General features: G+C 51.4%; 1 protein-coding gene across 1 annotated transcript in view; it reads left to right on the forward strand.

Annotated features, from left to right (window-relative positions):
• The window catches only part of slc5a8l (solute carrier family 5 member 8, like), a 142666-nt gene extending 121123 nt beyond the window's left edge, over positions 1-21543 (forward strand). The window contains exons 14-16 of the mRNA XM_038820980.1: positions 3004-3107; positions 4046-4137; positions 21006-21543. Of these exons, the coding sequence (XP_038676908.1) occupies positions 3004-3107; positions 4046-4137; positions 21006-21131 (322 nt within the window). The 3' untranslated portion in view covers positions 21132-21543. The remainder of the gene's footprint in view (positions 1-3003; positions 3108-4045; positions 4138-21005) is intronic.
• The last annotated feature ends 1834 nt before the right edge of the window (positions 21544-23377 follow it).

The raw sequence follows: 23377 nt of genomic DNA on the forward strand, positions 1-23377 counted from the left end.
ATGGGGTGGGGGTGGGGGCGTCGTATAAGCAGTGGGGGTTGGCTAAGGGCATCCACAAAAGTATATTCATATGCTGCCAACAGCAATGCCATCGCTGGATCCTGGCCAAATCTATCAGTGGTATCACTTTGTCTTCTTTGAAAAAGGCTTGTGGTCTGTGATTACTCCGAAACGACGTCCATAGATACATTGTTGAAACGTTTTAACTGCAAAGATCACCTCCAGTCCTTCCTTTTCAAGTTGTGCATAACTGCATTCTGCATCAGCCAAGGTTCTTGATACGTAGGATATAAGCCGCTCTGTCCCATCGTCCCACTGATGGGACAACACTCCGCCAATTCCATATGGGTAAGTGTCGCATGTGAGTATCAGCAATTTTGATGGGCCATAGTGCGTCAGTAGCCTGGATGATAATAGCTGGTGCTTTACTTCGGCAAATGCCTCTTCTTGTGGTGCCTTCTATGCCCATTTTTGGTTCTTCTTTTAGAGCGCATGTAGAGGCGGCAGTATAGTTGCCAGATGTGGAATAAATTTTCCATAATAGTTAACGAGACGCAGGAATGACCTTCGCTCCGTCACATTCTCTGGTCTTGGGGCCTACTTGATGGCTCGGACTTTCTCTTCTACCGAGTGCAACCCGTCTTTGTCAACCGGTATCCCAGGTATACAACTTTTTTGCCTGGAAGATGCACTTGCCCCTTTTCAGGCGGACACCTACTTCCGAGAAACAGCGGTGGACTTCTTCTAGGTCATCCAAGTGTTCTTTTTCACCATCTCACAAAACATCTTGGCCCAGATTTTTGTCCCTGGATTGTGTTCACAGTGTCCAAGTTCCGTGAATTGGAACTTTAAAAATGTCTGCCCGCAGGTTGCATCTGCAGTGGGGGGTTGGGTGGGTCAGGTTGAAACAGGAAACAGTGTGGATGACCCCGGGACAAATATGCAAGTTATCAGATGCACAAGGCGTGCCTCTGTGTCCCAGCACTATTCTTAAATTAATTAAATTTTAAAATAATATTCCCCCATTCCTCACCCCTCATACCTCTTCATCACCCTACATACTTCCTATGCCCAATCTATTTCCAGTTATGCCAACCCATGCCCTTCACCAAACCGCCGTGGCACCCCATACCACGTATGCCAAAACGTGCCCCCAACCCAACTCAACGCCCATAGCTACTATACCCATATTCCAACCTGGTGGCCTTGTGTGTGCCCCCATTACACCATACTCCCATGCCAATTTAATTGCAACTCATGTCAACCCATGCCTCGACACTACCCTTTGTCCGAACTCCTCAGTGCCTATTTAGTATTCTTGGACAGCTCTTTGCCAGCGTTGAGACATCCTGGATAGTTTTCACCAGGTTTGACAGATGGACCACTCAATTACAGTTCTTTGACAGCTGGACAGCTCTTTGAAAACTTGACGGTTCCAATAATATTGTGCGTAAAATGTGCATGTCATGTTCATTTTCAACAATCCAAAAGGATGCCTTACCTCTCCCAAAGGTGTCCGGGGACCCTATTAAAAGGGTACATTACATCTCCAAATCCTGGTTATCAAAACTCAGCCACCAAATTCAGGCTTCTTCTTACCTGATCTAATCTGCACACTCTGGATTCCACACTCCTGTTATTCCAAAATCATACTTCATTGGCTGTAGCTGGTGACTTAAATAGTCAGCTGCATCCATATTGTGCAGCACGGTAGCATAGTGGTTAGCCCAATTGCTTCACAGCTCCAGGGTCGCAGGTTCGATTCCCGGCTTGGGTCACTGTCTGTGCGGAGTCTGCACGTTCTCCCCGTGTGTGTGCGCGGTTCCTCCGGGCGCTCCGGTTTCCTCCCACAGTCCAAAGATGTGCAGATTAGGTGGATTGGCCATGCTAAATTGCCCTTAGTGTCCAGAATTGCCCTCAGTGTTGGGTGGGGTTACTGGGTTCTGGGGATAGGGTGGGGGGGGGGGGTGGGCTTGGGTCGGGTGCTCTTTCCAAGAGCCAGTGCAGACTCGATGGGCTGAATGGCCTCCTTCTGCACTGTAAATTCTATGATTCTGATTGTGTATACATGAACCCCAGTTTGACACCAGTCCCGCCCCCAGAAAAATGGAAAATGCTGGGTTCAGCGGGCAGAACTTAGAATTTTGTACCATTTCCAGGATTTTTGCCATGATAGAAAGTCTCTCCATCATGCTGAAAATCTGGGCCCATTGTTGTCAGTGTAGGTACACCCACAGTGTTGTTATGAATGAAGTTCTAGGATTTTGACCCAGAGACAATGAAGGAATGGCAATATAATTCCAAGTCAGGGTGGTATGCGACATGGAGGGGAACTTGTAGGTGGTGGTGCTCCCATGCTTATCCTTCTAGATGATAGCAGACATGGGTTTGGAAGGTGTTGTCGAAGGAGTCCTGGTGAGTTGACGCAGAGCATTTTGTTAATGGTACACACTATGCATTGGTGGCAGAGGGAATGAATGTTGAAGGTAATGGTTAGGGTGACAATCAAGCGGACTGCTTTGTCCTGGATGAAGTGAGCATTTTGTGTGTTCTTGGTGCTGCCCTCATCCAGGCAAGTGGAGAGTATTCCATCACACTCCTGACTTGTGCCTTGAAGGTGGTGAACGTGTCAGGAGGTGAGTTACTCTGTCTCAACCAGTAGTTTCTAATCCCAAATCTCCTACCTTCACAACATAACCTTTCACTCAAACATGAATATTTCCATTTACCAATATTGGTATTTTTATTTAAGCTACCAATTTAGTCATGGGCAGCCTTAAGATGTAAAATTGTCCAAATGTAGGACACTGACAGGCAGCAGGAAGCTAGGCTTCCATCCCATCAGTCTGACCCGGATTTGAATTCAGCTACAAGATTTGAGGAGACCAATCATTCTCCTTAATTTGCTTATTATTAATATAGTCTATTTCACAGTACAACATCCTATGGTCTTTCCCATATTTCAATGCTAAATTTAAAACATATTCTCTTCTTCAATTTCAGGCCAGCAATTGCAGACACTTTGTATTCAATCTCATATCTTTACCTGAGCCCAATAGGAACCTTGACTGTCTTGATTCTTGGTCTCATAGTCAGCTTGCTGACAGGTTGGTGCTTCCTCTATAATATCTATGAATGTACAGTATGCAGGTTGGATGGTAACATTTTATTTTAAAGAGGCATATTGAAACATATTAATCGTCATTTCAGTGCAAAAATAATCAATTAAATGGAGCCAAGAGGAATTGTTTTAGGTTGCCCTGTCCAAATATGAGTATCTACCCATTCTGGATAGAATTGAGTTTGGAGCTCCACTCTTTGCATCAGACCCCGATGGGAATGAAATTGGGATTCTATGTTTTGAGTTGAACCATTCATTGACCCAATGTATGAGTCCAATTTGCTTGGTCTTAACAGCAGTGTGAGGGATTTACTCACAGGTTTATCCCAGATCTGTGACCTTTAGACCTGAATTGTTAACTCTGTTTCTCCCTCCACAGGTATGATGCCAGACCTGCTGAGCATTTCCAGCATTTTCTGTTTTTATTTCTGATTTCCAACATCTGCAATACTCTTCTGTAGTGTCAGTTATATTTTAGCCTGCACATGTTAATTTTGCGATACACTATTTACATAAAGATAATCTCCTTTCAAAATTGTTCTAATGATTCACAAATTCCATTAAGAATCAGTGTTACTTATTGTAATTTGCATAGGCCGCAAAATCACCATGGCACAATTTCTGTGGCTGCCCTCTCACCTCAAAAATGAAAAGTTTGTGAAATGTTATTGTAATATTTCTTTGAAAGACAGCAAGTGGCCTGTGACAGGAGATTACTCAAGCTTCTCTGAAAGACGGTGGCAGAATCACTTAGCCAGCTTCAACAACCAGACAAATTGTTTGGCTGCTGTTGTTGCTGATGTGGCTGTGATCAGCTGTTTGCTCTGCGTAAAATCAGTCGTGAAGCCAGAACAGACTTCTCTGTTTTTGGAGATGATGTTCCTATCATGGGATTGATGTGAACCTTGTTATTGATTATCACAGGAGGGATGAAGAACAAGGTGGACCAGAAACTCCTGATCACACTGAGGGGTCGGTGCTGCTGCAACAGTGCCAAAGCGAGTGTTAAATCAGAGGTACTAAACGAGGACAAGAGGAATTTACATGTGCTTTTTACTTTCAGGCACAGTCGATTAAAGTCGATTACTAATTATTTTGCAGTATCCCTTATAGGCAATAATAAGATACACTATGCTGTCAATGCTAGTGGGTTAAAGCTGCTTTTCAAGCCACATTCTGACTGAATCTAGCCAGCCCTGTGTTTAAAAAGTGTGGTAGTCACCACTGTTGTATTGTATTGTATTGTATTTACCGCATATGAGGTCTATTATGGTAAGGTCCTGTACTACAGGTACAGGGGTAGATCCCTGCCTGCTGGCTCCGCCCAGTAGGTGGAGTATAAATGTGTGGGCTCTCCGAGTTGCAGCCATTTCAGCAGCAGTTGCGGGAGGCTACACATCTCTGTGTAATAAAGCCTCGATTACACTCTACTCTCGTCTCGTCGTAATTGATAGTGCATCAATTTATTACGCAGAGATTATAAAACGATGGATCTCCGCATCAAGCCTGATCGCCTGCAGCTGCACCCTCAAGCAGACAATGCCAAGTCGGCCTTCGCACATTGGCTAGCTTGCTTCGAGGCATAATCGGATCTGCAACAGAACCACCCTCAGAGGCACAGAAGCTCCAGATCCTTTACACGATATCTTTTCCCTCATCCGGGACGTGCCTACCTACGCTGAGGCCATGGCGCTACTGAAAGAGAACTACACTCAGCAGACGAACAAGCTCTACGCCAGGCACCACCTCTCCACGCGGCATCAGCTCCCGGTGAGGCTGTGGAAGATTTCTGGCGTGCCCTGCACGCCCTGGCAAGGGACTGCGATTGCCAGGCTGTTTCGGCCGTTCAACATTCTGAACTTTTAATTCAAGGTGCGTTCGTCACTGGCATCGGGTACACTTACATCCGCCAGCGCCTCTTAGAAGGGGCAACCCAGGACCTCGCGGCAACCAAGAAGCTAGCAATTTCACTTACGGTCGCCTTCCGCAAATGTTCAGGCATATGCCCCCGATCGCTCGGCCCACCCCTCCTGTGCATCATGGACCCCGCTGGCGACCACCCCATCGTGGACCCCACCAATGGCCGCCCACAGCCAACCCCAGGCCTGCGCCGCGTGGCAGCCAAAGTGGCCCAGGGGCCCCAAGTGCTACTTCTGCAGACAGGCAAAACACCCCCGGCAGTGCTGCCCGGCGTAGAGCGCGCTCTGCAAGGCCTGCGGGAAGAAAGGGCATTTTGCTGCTGTGTGCCAGGCCCGCTCCATCGCCGCTATTATTTCTGCACCCCCCACATGCGTTCCGTGGGCGCCGCCATCTTCTTCGCCTCAGACCACGTGCAGCCCATGGGCGCCGCCATCTTCCCCGCCTCAGGACCCTTGCTCATCGGGCACCTCATCTGGCCGATCCTCGCCTGCAACCACTGCCGATCAGCTGCGTCTCGTCTCCATCACGATCGACCAGTCTTGACCACACAACCTCGCGACCACGTCAACGACAGTACAGGTCGACGGGCACGAGATATCCTGCCTTCTGGACTCCGGAAGCACTGAGAGCTTCATCCACCCCGATACGGTAAGGCGCTGCTCCCTCGCGGTACATCCCATTAACCAAAAGATCACCCTGGCCTCCGGATCCCACTCCATGGCGATCCGGAGGTATTGTATGACCACCCTCACCATCCAGCGTGTAGAGTTCAGTGGCTTCCGCCTCTATGTCCTCCCCAACCTCTGCGCTGCCTTGCTACTCAGCCTGGACTTCCAGTGCAACCTTCAGAGACTCATCCTGAAATTTGGCGGGCCCCTACCACCCCTCACTGTCTGCGGCCTTATGACCCTTCAGGTCGACCCGCCTTCCCTATTTGCAAACCTCACCTCGGATTGCAAACTCGTTGCCACCAGGAGTAGACGGTACAGCGCCCAGGACAAGACCTTCATCAGGTCTGAGGTCCTGCGGCTGCTGCGGGAAGGCATTATCGAGGCCAGCAACAGCCCCTGGAGATCCCAAATGGTAGTTGTGAAAACTGGGGAGAAAAACAGGATGGTCGTTGACTACAGTCTGACCATCAATTGTTACAGGCAGCTCGACCCGTACTCCCTCACACGCATATCTGATATGGTCAATCAGATTGCACAGTACCGGGTCTTCTCGACATTGGACCTGAAAACTGCCTACCACCAGCTCCCCATTTGCAAGGCTACACTGCGTTTGAAGTGGACGGCCGCCTTTTCCATTTCCTTAGGGTTCCCTTCGGTGTCACTAACGGGAGATGGACCGAATGGTTGACTGGTACGGACTGCGGGCCACCTTTCCGCACCTGGATAACGTCACCATCTGCTGCCACGACCAGCGGGACCATGACGCTAACCTTTCCAAATTCCTCCACACCGCCAAACTCCTCAACTTAACCTATAACAAGGAGAAGCGCATGTTTAGCATGAACCGATTAGCCATCCTCGGCTATGTGGTGCAAAATGGAGTTCTAGGGCCCCACCCCGATCGCATGCGCCCCCTCATGGAACTCCCACTCCCCCACTGCCCTCAAACGATGCCTGGGCTTCTTCTCGTACTACGCCCAGTGGGTCCCTAACTATGTGAACAATGCCCGCCCATTCATCCACTCCACCGTTTTCCCACTGACGGCCGAGGCTCACCAGGCCTTCGACCGTATCAAGTTCGACATCGCCAAGGCCGCGATGCATGTGGTTGACAAGACCTTCCCCTTTCAAGTCTAGAGTGATGCATCAGACGTCGCTCTGGCCGCCAGCCTCAACCAGGCAGGCAGAACGGTGACAATCTTCTCCCGCACCCTCCATGCTTCCGAAATCCGCCACTCCTCAGTCGAAAAGGAGGCCCAGGCCATAGTAGAAGCTGTGCGGCATTGGAGGCATTACCTGGCCGGCAGGAGATTCACTCTCCTCACTGTCTTCAGTCAGTTGCCTTCATGTTCAACAACACACAGCGGGGTAAGATAAAAAGTGATAAAATCTTGAGGTGGGGAATCGAGCTCTCCACCTACAATTATGAGATTTTGTATCGCCCCGGTAAGCTCAACAAGCCCCCGATGCCCTATCCCGAGGTACATGTGCCAGCGCACAAGTGGACCTACTTCGGACCCTGCACAACGATCTGTCACCCAGGGGTCACCCATTTTTATCATTTCATAAAGGCCCGCAATCTGCCTTACTCCATCGAGGAAGTCAGGCCTATCACCAGAGACTGCGAGGTCTGCGCGGAGTATAAACCGCACTTCTACCGGCCAGACCGAGCGCACCTGGTGAAGGCCTCCCGCCCCTTTGAACGCCTCAGCATGGATTTCAAAGGGCCCCTCCCCTCCACCAATCGAAACACGTACTTTCTTAACGTGATCGACGAGTATTCTAGATTCCCCTTCGCCATCGCCATCCCATGCCCCAACATGACGTCCAGAAATCTCCCGACCTGCCACTGGCAGGAGGTCCTCCCTGATGGCCTCCACTCAATTCAGACGAACCTTTACATGGCGACTAACGAAACCCCCCATGAACGTCTCTTTGCCTGCCCCAGGATGTCCACCTCCGGGGTTTTGCTCCCAACGTGGCTGGCAGCTCCAGGACCCATTCCCCTCTGCAAGCACGTGCGGCTCCACAAGGCGGACCCGTTGGTTGAGAGGATACAGCTTCTTCGCGCGAACCCGCAGTATGCCTACGTGGCGTACCCCGACGGCCGCCAAGACACGGTGTTCCTCAGGGACCTGGAACCACACACCCCACCCCCCCACCTCTGCCCCGGCGCCACCCTCCCTCCCCCCAGCTCACCCAACCACAGCCCCCGCTCCAGGATGATCCGTCCTCCCCTTGGTCCCACCCGGGGATGATGATGAGGTCGGCACGCTCCCGGAGTCACCGACGACCGAACCGACGCTTCAATCACCACCGAGACTGCGGCGCTCGCAACGACGGATTAAGGCGTCTGAATTTATGAACTGTTCCTAAAATTTCAAACGCCTACATGTAAATAGCATTCCACCACCCCTGCCAGACTCTTTTTTTAACAGGGGGGGAATGGGTAGTCACCACTGTTGTATTGTATTGTATTGTATTTACCGCATATGAGGTGCATTACGGTAAGGCCCTGTAGTACAGGTACGGGGGTAGATCCCTGCCTGCTGGCTCCACCCAGTATAAATGTGTGGGCTCTCCGAGCTGCAGCCATTTCAGCAGCAGCTGCGGGAGGCTACACATCTTTGCGTAATAAAACCTCGATTACTCTCTACTCTCGACTCGTCATAATTGATCAGGAAGGAAGTCTTCATTCTCTAAAGTTGACTTCCTCAGCAAATCGTTCAAAATGTGCAAGTTTCAGATTGTTCTTTCTTAGCTGAACAGGAAGTCAGAAACTTGCTCAGTAGTATAGTGGGTAGCACGGCTGCTTCACAGCGGCAGGTTCCCAGGTTCGATTCCAGGCTTGGGTCACTGTCTGTGGGAACTTTGCACGTTCTCCCCATGTCTGCGTGGGTTGCCTCCGGGTACTCCGGTTTCTTCCCCATGTCCCGAGGACACGCTGTCAGGTGAATTGGACATTCTGAATTCTCCAACCGTGAACAGGTGCCGGAATGTGGAGGGTAGGGATTTTCACAGTAACCTCATTGCAGTGTTAATGTAAGCCTATTGTGACACTAATAAAGATTATTCTATGTCTTGGGACTGAGCTACAGAACAGTGGACACAGGTTTTCCCATTGGGCACCAGTGAACTGGATCTGAGATTAGATTAAAGTTTTCCCCAGGGACCTGTGCTAGTTTTCAAAGTGGTCCATCAGCAGAAGTAAAAACTTGGTGAACTCCACTGGAACATCAACTCTCTGCCAGTTATCCACCTACAATCACAACCAGGCCAGAGATCTGGGGCGAAATTCTCCGACCCCACGCAGGGTCGGAGAATAGGCGGGAAGCGGCGTTATTTCCGCTCCCGCAGGTTTTGTAATTCTCCCGCCGGTCAAAAACCGGCGTTGTGCAAATCCCGCCGGCAGCCTGTGAAAACAGCTGGGGCCGGCGGGATTTCATTTTTAAAAAAAATTACACAAATCTCCGGCCCGGATGGGCCGAAGTCCCGCCGCTGGGAGGCCTTCTCCCGCCGCCGAGGTTTAAACCACCTCTAAAACGGCGGGCTCAGCGGCGCGAGCGGGCCCCCGGGGTCCTGGGGGGGCGGGGGGGGGCGATCGGACCCGGGGGGGTGCCCCCACGGAGGCCTGGCCCGCGATCGGGGCCCCCCGCTCACTCCGCGGGGCAGTGCCGTGGGGGCACTCTTTCTCCTTCCGCTCCGCCACGGCCTCCGCCATGGCGGACGCGGAGGAGAACCCCGCATCGCGCATGCACCGGCAGTGACGTCAGCGGCCAGCTGCCGCTGACGTCACTGCCGGCGCATGCGCCGACCGCCGAAAGCCTTTCGGCCAGCCCCGCTTCCGACGGCGCCGGGTGTTTGCGCCGGTCTTCTGGTGCAAACTGCTCCGGCGCGGGGCTGGCCCCCAAAGGTGGGGAGAATTCCCCACCTTTGGGGAGGCGCGACCCCTGAGTGGTTGGCGCCACTCCCCTACGCCGGCACCCTCCGTCACGCCGGGTAGGGGAGAATCCAGCCCCTGGGGTGGGATTCTCCATCGGCCGGCAAAATGCGATTGAGCGGAGAATCAGTCGTGATGCTAAACAATGGCCAGAATCCCAGGGCGAGATTCTCCCAAAACGGGAGAAATCGTAAAACAGCGCGCCCCTTCCCGACGGGGGACCGATTCTGGTCCCCCGTCGGGGCTAGCAGCCCGACGTCGGAGGTTCCGACAAGTCGGGCTTAACGAAAATCGTTAAGCCCGCTTGCTGGAGTTAGCGGCGGCTGATGCGTCATATGACGTCAGCCGCGCATGCGCAGTTGGGAAGACTCCACCCGCGCATGCGCGGGTGACGTCATCGCGTTTTTGCGCGAAACCCGCGCATGCGCGGGCCGGGTTGCCCCTCAGCCGCCCCGCGTATTGATACTGCGGGGCGGCGGAAGGACAAATAGTGCGCGGGCATCGGGCCCGCTGCCCGCGATCGGTGCCCACCGATCGCGGGCCCATGGCACCCTTGGCACGGCCGTGGTACTGCCGTGCCAATCGGTGCCATGGTTATTTTTTGCGAGTTTGTCACGAGGTTTTTACGAACGGCAGGACCAGGTGTGTTTGCCGTTCGTAAAAAGGTCGTAAAGGGCTGGGACTTCGGCCCTTCTAACAGCTGAGAATCGCTGCCGGCCATAAAAAAACGGCGGCAGCGATTCGTGTCGGGATTTCGGCGGGGGGGGGGAGAATAGCGGGAGGGCGTCAAAAAAGTCGGGAAGGCCCTCCCGCTATTCTCCCACCCGTCGTGGGGGGCGGAGAATTTCGCCCCCAGTCTCTGGTGCCTCGACAGAATCAATGCGTTCTACTCCACACATACAGTAGACAACGTTTGCATGTCGTTAGTGGGCCTTACCCGTTATTTTCCGGGGCGTCCGCAATGCGCCACCTCTGCTGGGAAGAATTCCCGATGGTGTGGTTAACTTGTCATTTTATAAATCAGGAAACAGGTGCCGTGGCTGATGATGAAGAGAGTGGAGATAGGATATACAGAGGCGCGACTGTGGGCTGCCACAGGTGTGCAAAGGTGTGACTGGTGGGACTGGCTGGTGGGGGGGCGGTAGGGGGGATGTCTACCAGACCAGGGGGGGCAGTGGGGGTGACCAGGTGATGGACCATGAGGTCGGGTTGACCCCCCATGGGACCAGAGTGTCCAGGCATGGACAGCCATTGCCACGGCCTGTGTTGTTCCAGCAGCTCCTTTGCGAGAATCACTGTCGCGGTTCCCATCGCTTCCTCCTCCTTCCGGGTGCCCAATGGCCCCCGGGCTACTCCATTGGACATGGGTGCGAACAGAGCTAAACCCTGAGGCTCCCCTGCCACCTGGCTCTGCCAGTCTTAGGAGGCCCACGCCAGTCCTGACCAGGGTCTCAATGCTCGCGGCCACAGAGCAGAGGGAACGGACCACCTCCCTCTGGGACTGCGCCACATCACAGTACCACTGTGCCACCACCTTCTGGGTGTGTGCCACAGCTGCAATGCCGCTGACGCCCTCAGCCATGGCCCGCTGTGACTGGGCCATGCTCTGGAGTGCCACTGTAATGTCTAGATTGCCCTGGTACATGGCTGCTTGTGATAGGGCAGCCCTGTTCTGTGCCTCGGGCAACAACCGCACAAAGTGCCCTCGGCCTTGAACATCCTGTCCCATGGCCGAAAAACCTTCACGACCCCCCCCCCCCCCACAAACCACTCCTACCCCCCAGGCCTCCACCACGGACGACATCCGTGCAGTGTTGGCCAGGGTGGCACGCATGGTTCGACTCCTCTAACTGCACATGCAGGCGCTGGATGCTTGCTGACAACCTCTCATATAATCACCAGCTCTGTAACTGCATTTCCACAATCGATGGGACCCGCCCTTTCCAGAAGCCCGAATCCCATCCAGATGACAGCTAGTCCCTGGGGTCGGGCTGCCTCCGACCGTCCGCCCCCTTGGAGGTTCCTACCTCCACTTGATGTACTGCAGCACATGTGTGGTGCGCACCAGATAGTGCCCCAGGAACCTCTTCATTAAATTGTCCAACCGAGGTGGGTGACTCTGGGATGGTGGAGGGTGTTGGAGACAGCAGTGACGGTGATGGAACCATCAATTCACTAGACACGTGCTTTAAGATATGAACAGTGGTTTTAATCTACTTACTACAGAGCCAGCCTGTTATCCGTTGAACTCTCGATGAACTGCAGGCTGGCTCTGGACAAGGGTATTTATACAGTAGTCCAGGGGGAGGAGTCATGGGCGGAGCCAAGGGTGGAGCCCTGTACAAACTCCTGAGCATTCCCAGAGCTACTGCCCCTAGTGGTCAGATAACGCTACTGCGCTTACAATGGTATTGGTAAATACAGTGTGAATTACTAAGTTACATTCACCACATTCACCCCCTGCAAAAAAATCAAGTCCGGCGGGGGTGGTGGTCTACAAAGTAAGTCTGTCCGGTGGTCGAACTGTCCGCTGTGATCTGCGGAGCACCGGGGTTGCAGCCTCTTGTGGTGGCTGGATGGGTGTTGTGTGCTGGGGTACGATGGCGGACTCCAGGGAGGGTTGTGTCCGAGCTTCATACTCTTCTGGTTCGACCGGGGACTGGGGGCGCTGGGGCCTGGCCAGCGCGGGTGCATGGAACTGGTGGAGCGAGCTCGTGGGCTCGGGAGCGTGAGGGGGCGGCAGCATGGGGTGTAGGGTGAGGGGTCCTTCTGTGGGGGTAGACGGGGCGCTGGATCTGGCGGGTGCCAGATCCCGGAGGGATACTTTGTCCTGACGGCCATCAGGGAACTCGATGAAGGTGTACTGGGGGTTGGAGTGGAGCAGGCGCACCTTTTCAACAAGAGGGTCGGTTTTGTGTGCCCTGACATGTTTCCTCAGGAGTATGGGGCCCGGCGTCCTCAGCCATGCCGGGAGTGAGACCCCCGTGGTAGTGCCCCTGGAAAAAATGAAGAGCCTCTCGTGAGGGGTCTGGTTGGTCGCTGTGCACAAAAGGGACCTAATAGCGTGGAGCACGTCTGGGAGGACTTCCTGCCACTGGGAGACTTGGAGCTTTCTAGACCGGAGGGTCAGTAGGACGGTCTTCCAGACCGTCGCGTTCTCTCTCTCCACCTGCCCGTTCCCCCTGGGGTTGTAGCTGGTAGTCCTGCTCGAGGCAATACCCTTGTCGAGCAGATACTGACGCAGCTCGTCGCTCATGAAGGACAAACCCCGGTCGCTGTGCACGTTGCTGGGGAAACCAAACTGGGTGAAGATGCTATGCAGGGCCCTAATGACTCTGTGGGAGGTCATGTCGGGGCACGGGATGGCAAATGGGAAACGGGAGAACTCATCTACGACGTATTAGAAAGTAAACGTTCTTGTTAGTTGAGGGGAGTGGCCTTTTGAAATCAATCGCGAGGCGTTCAAAGGGCCTAGAAGCCTTGACCAGGTGGGCCCTGTCTGGTCTATAGAAGTGCGGTTTGCACTCCGCACAGATTGGGCAGTCCCTGGTGACCGCTTTTACATCCTCGTTGGAGAAAGGCAGGTTTCGGGCTCTGATGTAGTGGGCGAGCCGGGTGACCCCCGGGTGGCAGAGGTCGTTGTGGATGACTTTCAGTCGGTCAATCTGTGCACTGGCGCATGTCCCGCGGGATAGGGCATCCAGAGGCTCGTTGAGCTTCCCGGGTCGATACTTAATATCGTAGCTGTAGGTGGAGGGTTCGATCCTCCACCGAAGAATTTTATCATTTTTTATTTTGCCCCTTTGCGAGTTATCAAACATAAAGGCAACCGATCTTGGGCGGTGATGAGAGTGAACCTCCTACCTGCGAGGTAGTGCCTCCAGTAACGAATAGCCTCCACAATGGCTTGTGCTTCTTTCTCGACTGAGGAGTGTCGGAGTTCTGAAGCGGAGAAGGTACGGGAGAACAATGCGACTGGTCTCCCTGCCTGATTTAGTGTGGCTGCTAGAGCTACCTCTGAGGCGTCGCTCTCAACCTGGAATGGAGTGGATTCATCCACCACCCGCATGGCCGCTTTGGCGATGTCCTCCTTGATGCAGTTGAAGGCCTGGCATGCCTCAGCTGACAGGGGAAATCGTGTGGCTTTAAGGAGTGGGCAGGCTTTGTCCGCATATTGAGGGACCCACTGGGCGTAGTAGGAGAAGAAGCCCAAGCACCATTTGAGGGCCTTGGGGCAATGGGGGAGGAGTAGTTTTCCACGACATAGCCGAGGATGGCTAGTCTGGTTGTGCGGAAAACGCATTTCTCCTTGTTATGAGTGAGGTTTAATTTCTGTGCCGTCTGGAGAAAACGGTGGAGGTTGGCGTCGTGGTCCTGCTGGTCATAGCCGCAGATGGTGACATTGTCCAAGTACGGAAACGTGGCCCGCAGCCCGTACCGGTCCACCATTTGGTCCATTGCTCGTTGGAACACCGAGACCCCATTAGTGACGCCGAAGGGCACCCGGAGGAATTGGAAGAGGCGGCCATCGGCCTCAAATGCCGTGTAGTGACGGTCCTCCGGGCGGATTGGGAGCTGGTGGTATGCAGACTTCAGATCCACCGTCGAAAAGAGTCGATACTGGGTGATCTGATTTACCATGTCTGCAATCCTGGGGAGGGGATACGCATCGAGGAGCGTAAATCTATTTATGGTCTGACTACAGTCGACAACCACGCGGAATTTTTCCCCGGTCTTAACGACCACCACCTGAGCTCTCCAGGGACTATTGCTGGCCTCCAAAATCCCCTCACTGAGAAGCCTTCGGACCTCTGATCTGATAAATACCCTATCCTGCAGGCTGTATCGCCTGCTACGAGTGGCTACGGGTTTACAGTCCTTTGTGAGATTGGCGAAGAGAGGAGGGGGGGAGATTCGCAGCGTAGCGAGGCTGCAGATAGTGAGTGGGGGCAGGGCCCGCCGAAGCTGAGGGTGAGGCTCTTAAGGTTACACTGAAAATCTAGGCCTAATAAGAGTGGCGCGCAGAGGTCGGGCAAAACATAGAGTTGAAATTTTGAGTAGCTAGCGCCTCGGATTGTGAGTGTCGCGGCAGTGCGCCCCTGGATCTGGACAGAATGGGAGCCTGAAGCGAGCGAGATAGTTTGCCGCACGGGGAAAACGGGGAGCGAACAGCGTCTTACCAGGTCTGGGTGTATGAAGCTCTCAGTGCTCCCGGAGTCGAAAAGGCATGGAGTGTTGTACCCGTTGATTTGGACCTCTGCCATCGAATTTCGCAGATGCTTCAGGCGTGATTGATCCAGGGTGACTGCACCGAGTTGCGGGCCGCGTGACGAGCGCCCAGGAAGGTCGTACTCTTCCGATGAGTTGTTCGAGCGTGGAGATGCAGGTCGGGCCCGTGGATCGCATGTGGCGGGCGGCGAGGAAGATGGCGTCCAAGATGGCGTCCCCCATGAGTCGCACGTGGCAGGCCGCGTGGTGGAGGTTTGCCAAGATGGCGGCCCCCATGGATCGCACGTGGTGGGAGGGGGCGGGGGCAGGGCATAGGCCGCAGCATTTCGGGCCCCGCGGGCCTGCATGTGTGGGGAGCGATTACTTCGTGCCGCTGGGGAGTTGGAAGCTGGGGCCCTTTTTGCGAGGCACACTCTTGCGTAATGGCCTTTTCGCCCGCAGCTGCTGCAGGTCGCGTTGTGGGCCGGGCAGTGCTGCCGCGAGTGCTGATTCTGGCCGCAGAAATGGCTGGCTGGAGCAGCATAGTGGCTGGCTGGAGCAGCATAGTGGCTGGCTGGGGCAGCATGGTGGCTGGGCGGCCGCGTGGCACAGGCCTGGGGGAGTCGCTGGTCGGGGGCCCATGATTGGGTCGCGGGGTCCGCGGGGACGAGGTGAGGCTGCGGAAGGAGTCCTCCATCATGGTAGCAATTTCCACAGTTGTTTCTAAGTCTTGGGCCCCCTTTTCCAGCAGTCGGTGCGCATAATTAGACCTGAAGCCCGCTACAAAAACATCGCGTACAGCAAGTTCTCTATGTTCAGCCGCGGTAACCGCTTGATAGTTACAGTCATTTGATAGATTATTGAGCTCTCTTAAAAATTCGGCGAGTGATTCAGTAGGCCACTGGCAGCGAGTCGTGAACACATGGCGTGCGTAAATTTCGTTAATGGGCCTTACATACACCTTATCGAGTATCGCTAGCGCTGCAGTATATGAACCGGCCGAGTTTAGTTGCGTAGAGATTCTGTGGCTCACCCTCGCGTGCAGTAGGCTTAACTTCTGTTCCTCTGTTGTTTCGGCTGTGCTCGCTTCTGCCAGGTAGGCCTTAAAGCACCACAGCCAGTGGGAGAAGATTTATTTTGCCTCTGCATCCTGTGGGTCGAGTTCCAGACGTCCAGGCTTGAGGGCTGATTCCATGATCGATCCTGACTGTTCTTAAGTAGATTAAATTGATGGAACCATCAATTCACTAGACACGTGCTTTAAGATATGAACAGTGGTTTTAATCTACTTACTACAGAGCCAGCCTGTTACCCGTTGAACTCTCGATGAACTGCAGGCTGGCTCTGGACAAGGGTATTTATACAGTAGTCCAGGGGGAGGAGTCGTGGGCGGAGCCAAGGGTGGAGCCCTGTACAAACTCCTGAGCATTCCCAGAGCTACTCACCCTAGTGGTCGGATAACACTATGTGCTTACAATGGTATTGGTAAATACAGTGTGAATTACTAAGTTACATTCACCACAGATGGGAAGGCAGTGTCGCCCCAGACTGGGTTTCTGTGGTCTCTGGGCTCGCGTCGCTGACCATGTCCTCCTCCTTGTTGCTCTCCTCCTGGATTTGTGGTTACGGTTGTGGTTGTGATCAGTGACACCAGAAGTGCCTCATCGCCAGGTGATCCTGCAAGACACACATGCCATGGGGAACTAAAACTCAGCAGGGTCTCATTTGCTCACACAGTGCGACTTCTGCCTTGGTGACTGTCGTCTCTATGGGGTCTCGAGTTGCATGTTGGTGAACAACGGTGCTGCTCTCCTTGCTGCCATCTTGTTGGCTAGGATGGTATGTATGGGGAATGGAGTGCTTATGTGTACCTGCAGCTTGTTAGCCTCTCGAGTGTCAATCCCGACTCCAGCGAATCAGACACCAATTTTCATTGGAATCGGTTGTGTTCCACGTGGCACAAGTGTTAGCCCCTAAACGGTCGATGAATTGGTCTGGGAACAGCGCTAATTTTGCTGTTGAAGAACATCAATGATTAAGTTAACACTTCAGCACAGTGGTTAGAACTGTTGCTTTGCAGTGCCAGGGACCGGGCTTGGGTCACTGTCTGTGTGGAGTCTGCACGTCTCCCCTTGTCTGCGTGGGTTTCCTCCGGGTGCTCCAGTTTTCTCCTACAAGACCCAAAAGACATGCTGTTAGGTGAATTGCACGTTCTGAATTCTCCCTCTGTGTACCAGCACAGACGTCGGAATGTGGCAACCAGGGGATTTTCAAGTAACTTCATTGTAGTGTTAATGTCAGCCTACTTGTGGCAATAATAAAGATTATTATTTTCTGGATCAGAAAATCCTAGCACTGATGTCTCGGAGTGAGACTTGAGGCAATTTAGAGAACAACTACAAGACTGGAGAATTTCGGCCTTTTTACGCTGGAAATGACTGAGAGGGATTCCTAACATGAAATGTATCAAATAATAGGCCATTAGTATTGTCTTGCCAAAGCACTGCCCCAAATCAAATCGTGACAGCAGGACAAGGGGAACTCAACTCAAAATAGTAAAAGATAAATATAGGAGGTGGTATCCTTTTTCTCATGGAGATTGCACTGCATGTGAAATTAACTTTTGGTAGGATTGTTGACAGAAAACACTGAGAATTTGAAAAAGCTGAAGTTGATGATGGAGAATTCTAGTGTGTCTGTGTTAGATGCTGTTTGGATTGACTCATGTAGATGAGTCAAGGGACTTCCTCACCTGAACCTATCTTATTCTGAGATGTTGAGATGACTCCTGGGTGGAATGAACTGTCTGGTCTCCCACAATCCAAAAGGATGTAGTAGCTGTCTTGGGCAAGGCAAATAAAGGATAGTTGCAGATTTGATAGCCACTGTAATTTTGTTTTCCCATAATTGTTGTAAATTTGGACTTGTGGGGCCAATATGATGGTGGGTATTGCAAATACACAGTACCAAGTCTGGCACAGAAACCCAAGACCTGTATGGCTCATATGTTGCCTGCAGCTCCCCAATTTGGTCAGTGAGCAGAAAGGGCACTGGGAGTCTGCACACATACAGGCACCATAGAGGGACCCTAAGATATTGAAAGAAAGCTCCACTGCCTGGCCCTTCCCCAACCTGAGTTCCCTGCCTTTCTTTCCTCGGGAAGTTCATAAGTTCAGAAGGTACAGGTGCAGAATTAGGCCATTTGGCCCATCGAGTCTGCTCCGCCATTCGATCATGGCTGATCTCATCATTCCGGGCTTAACTCTACCATCCTGCCTGTTCTCCATAACCCTTCAACCCATTACCAATTAAATGTTTGTCGAACTTCTCCTTAAATTTACTCACTATCCCAACATCCATCACACTCTGGAGTAGTGAATTCCACAGATTCACAACCCTTTCGGAGACATAGGTCTGGATTCTCTGGTCGCCGAAGCCGAAATTGCGTTCGGCGATCGGCCGGAGAATCCCTGTGTATGACCAAATCGGGGACGGTGCCTCATTCGTGATGCTCCACCCCTCTGACATACTGATGGCCTCAGAGCATTGCCTGAGGTCCGCCCCCAATGCTCCGCCCCCAACTGGCCGAGTTCCCGACGGCGTGAGTCTTTCATGCTTTTTTTTCCGGGAACTTGACGTGGCGACTGCGGACTCAGTCCAGCACTGCCACAGTGGGGGGATGGCCGATCAGCGGGCAGGAGGGATTTTGCCAGAAGCTGGGAGCACTGTGGGTGGTGTGGTCCTGGCGCATGAGCTGGCCAAAGGGGGGGCACTATTTTGCAGGCCGGGTCCGCGAGTGGCCGGTGCCATGTTGCACGGCGTGGCCGCTGCAGGCCGCCACCGTGCGCATGCGCGGCCACGGACTCGGCAATTCTCCGGGTCGTATCGGCAGCTAGAGCTGGGTGCTCTATGCTGCATTGCTGCTAGCCGCCAGTCAAACGAAGGATCGGTGGCTGTTTTACACCATTGTTTCTGTCGTAAAACGCCACCGTTCACATAGCCTCAAAATCGGAGAATCCAGCCCATAGCTTCTCATCATCTCTGTTTTAAATTTGCTACCTCTTATCCAAAGTCTATGACCTCTCATTCTAGAATGCTCGACAAGAAGAAATATCTGCTCCACATCTAATTTATCCATAACCTTTATCATCTTGCATACCTCAATTTGATGTCCCCTCATTCTTCTAAACTCTAGAGAGGATAGGCCTAAACTGCCCAATCTCTCACCATAAGACAAACTCCTTGGGCTAGATTCTCTGCACCCCGACGCCGAAATTGCGCCAGGTGCCGGGGCGGAGAATCCATTTCCGCGCACGGAATTGGGACTGGCGCCACTTCCCCGGGCCCCCAAAATCGGCGTAATCGTAGAGTACGCTGCACCCCATATCCCCTATCTGCGGCCATTGCTGGAGGACCACCCCGCCATTCTCCGCCCCCGACCACCTAAATCCCGACGCCGTGGATCAACATGGTCCCAGCCGTTTGGGATATTCGCATGGCGTCTGCGGACTCAGTCCCTGGCCGCCATGGTCGATGGCGGGCTGATTGGAGGGCAAGGGGAACCTCATACGGGACCGGGCAATTTTTGGCCGGGCAGTCCGAGCTGAGCGCGCGGCAGTTCGAGGGCACTATTTGGGAGGTCAGGCTCTGCGGTCTGAGTCCGCCATGGAGCACGGAGCTGCCGCTGGAGGCTGCCGCTGTCCGCATGCAGGGCCTCTGACCAGGGGGTGCTGGGGCCTGTATCTGCAGCTAAAGCTGCTAGTTTCATGCCGGGTCCATGCAGGGCTATGAATATGGGACCTTTTCACGCCAGTTTTTCTGGCATGAAAGACCACAGTTTTTACGATAGAGTGGGGACATAGTCCCAAAAACAGAGAATCCAACCCCTCATCTCTGGAATCAGCCTAGTGAACCTCCTCTGAACTGCCTCCAATTCCACTGCATATTTTCTCAAATAAGGGGACCAAAACTGTGCTCAATACTCCACGTGTAGCCTTACCAATGCTTTGTATAGTTACAACAACACTTCCTTACCTTTATACACTCTTCCTTTAGCTCTAAATGCCAACATTCCATTTGCTTTCTTTATTACCTGCATGCTAGTTTCTGTGACTCATGAATGAGGACCCCCAGATCCCTCTGCACCAGAGCACCCTGACGTCTCTCCCCATTTGGATAATAAGTTGCCTTTCATTTTTCCAACCAAAATGTGTGACCGCACACTTAGCCACGTTAAACTTCATCTGCCACATTTTGGCCCACTCTCCTAACCTATCTATATCCATTTGCAAGGTTTTTATTTCCTCACTGAAACTTACTGTCCCGTCTATTTTTGTGTCGTCTGCAAATTTGGCTATAGAACCTTCTATCCCTGTATCCAAGTTGTTTATATAGATTGGAAATAGCTGGGGCCCAAGGACCAAACTCTAGCACCCCACGGGTTACATCTTGCTATCCAGAAAAAGATCCATTTATCCTAACTCCCGGTCTTCTGTCCGTCAGCCAGTCTTCTATCTAAACTAATAAATTACACCTAAATTCATGTGATCTAACTTTGCGTATTAACCTTCTGTGGGGCACCTTATCAAAAGCCTTCCAGAAGTCCAGATATACTACATCTCCAGGATCCCCATGATCCACTCTGCTTGTTCTGTGGCACTCAATAGACAGCAGCAGACCTGGCATCTTTCTGCTCTTATCACTATGCATTTAGTTGAAATGAGTTGACCTCACAGTACGTGGCAGATCCCAACGGAGGTGCTGCTGAGAACACTAGTGACTGTTTTCTGGTGCTTCTGCACCACCTCAAGACACTTAGTGGTACTGCAGACTGTTGGACAGACTGAAATACAGGATGGAATTAATTTCCTTGGTGGTTCTACCAAATGGTCACCTGGAATTTGCTGGAAGATCAGTGGAAACACTAGACACACCAGGTGACTGGGATTTACACTGGCATAGTTGTTGACAAATTTGGAAAAGAACCTGGGGATGTTCCTAAAGATATATATTGGTAGGGCAGCTTCCCAAATACCTGAATAGATGGGATGGTGCTTCTCAAAGACAGTGGGCTGAAACTGTTTGTATTGTACTCTGTGAGCCTCTGACATTGCTCCTTTAACCATTTTCCTCTCTGTGCACACAGATTGAGAACACCAAGGAGACAATGGATGGACTAGCTGACACAGGAAAGGATAACCCCACCTTCAGTGGCCAGGAACTCAACTATTCTGAGAAACAGAATCACATTCAATCCATGACACACTTATAGCGAGCACATGGACCTTCCCTGATATAAGTGTTGTGAACCAGTCATCAGGCATTGGAGATTTGATTTCCCCTACTTGGTGCACTGGATAATATGTCTATGTAAAATTGTCTGTGTATGATTAGAAGGGTCACCGGATTGGAAATTCCACATAGCTTGACCCATCCCTCCCCAAACTGCAGTGTAAGTGAAATTATTCGCTGCACTTTCTGTCCATTCTCAACAACAGAAGCAGATCCACTCACCAATCAGCACCTTTCTTGTGTTCAAATACATAGCCTTACACTAGGAGGGGTGTGGTGTAGTGGTATTGTTCCTGGACTAGTAATCTAGAGACCCAAGCTAAGGACCTGGAGTTTGAATTCCACCATTGCAGATGAAGAAATTTGAGTTTAATAAAAAATTAAAATTAAAATTAATGATGACAACCATTGTTAATTGTTGTAGAAACCTAACAGATGTCCTTTAGGGAAGGAAATCTGTCGTCCTTACCTGGTCTGGTCTACATGTAATAATAATCTTTATTGTCACAAGTAGGCTGACATTAACACTGCAATGAAGTTACTGTGAAAAGCCCCTAGTTGTCACATTCTGGCACCTGTTCGGGTATATGGAGGGAGAATTCAGAATGTCCAATTTACCGGACGGCACGTCTTTCTGGACTTGTGAGAGGAAACCAGAGCACCCGGAGGAAACACACGCAGACACAGAGAGAATGTGCAGACTCCCCACAGACAGTGATCCAAGCCAGGAATTGAACCTGGGACCCTGGAGCTGTGAAGCAACAGTGTTAACCACTGTGCTACCGTGCCGCCAGACCCACATTCCACCAACAAAAAAATCTAAAATCCACCTTCGACAGTTTTGACCACTCACTAATAATGACCCTTTGCAAATTTCTGTTTCCATCTACTTTCAGTACCAACCAATTTAATATCACCAGCAAACTTAGCAATGCGGCTCTCTATTCCTTCAACAATAAAAAGCCGAGGCCCCTGAGGAACACCATTATTCACATTCTGCCAGTTGGAGAACATGCCCAATCCTATCTCCTAACAAATGCCCCAACCAATTCTATAGGTTGCCACCAATTCCATGCACTTTATATTTTCTGACACTCTCTTGTCTATAATCTTATTGAGTACCTTGAACTTCCATAGACATTCCCTTATCAACAAGATGAGAGTGGCCAAAAACAAAAAGACATTTTTATGACAAGGAATTAGAACACCTTTTATGATCTGAAGTGAAATGCAAATGTTTTTAGGTCACTTTAAATAGGTGGAATTATTAGACCACAAATAGATAGAAATATCAATTTTCACTTTGTTTACCTTCAATTATTGCCAAGAACGGACCAAATGTATATGTATTGAATTACCAAAGGGACCTCAGCATTTCACATTCAATGGATGTAATACAGGATGGAATCCATACTAACAACGGAACATGATGAAACAAATTATATAAGTGTGAAGAGAAACAAAGGACCACGGCATTGCTTCAAAAACTGTTTTCCAATGTTACTCTTGGATTTTAACTCATCACCATCTCCTCAAGGGCAATTAGGGATGGGCAATAAATACTGGTCTTGCTAGCTATGGTCACATCCCAGTAATCTCCTTCCAAATGTCCCTCCTTCCTCCTCCAAACTGATTCATTCACTAGGCAGCTGGGTGTTTCCAACAGCCTTACAACAATACTGAGCTGCCCATCATCATGGTGCACCACCTTCACATACCCAATGGAAAATACACAAATTCTTTGTAAACCCGGTTAGATGATTCTTGACTGTTAGTCACACAACTTTCCACCTCCACTATTTTGCAACTAATAAACAAAGCAAATAAAAAATAAAAGCAATTCTCGAAAATGCCCAAACAATTTTTCACATAGCTTTATTCACATCAATGTTCTGGAAATTCACCTTTCATTCCTGGAGACTCAGGGCAATCCGAGTGAATATAAAGTGGAGACAACCCCCTTATTATCCATTGTGAACCTTCCCTTACCATTCATCAATATATGTTGATATTCTCTCCTATTCGTCTGCTCCTTGGTCCTATCCTTCTCTAAGTCGTCAACATTCAAAAGAATTCTCAATAAAATGATTTGCATTCTTTGAAAAAGAGTCTATGATTGAAAAACTTAAAGTGAATGTTTGCCAGCAGAGCTGATTTTAGAAACATTGAAAATGGGAGCAGGCGGAGGCCATTCGGCCCTTCGAGCCTGCCTGCCATTATGATCAT

The sequence above is a fragment of the Scyliorhinus canicula genome, chromosome 15 (genome assembly GCF_902713615.1).
Source record: "Scyliorhinus canicula chromosome 15, sScyCan1.1, whole genome shotgun sequence".
Lineage (NCBI taxonomy): Eukaryota > Metazoa > Chordata > Chondrichthyes > Carcharhiniformes > Scyliorhinidae > Scyliorhinus > Scyliorhinus canicula.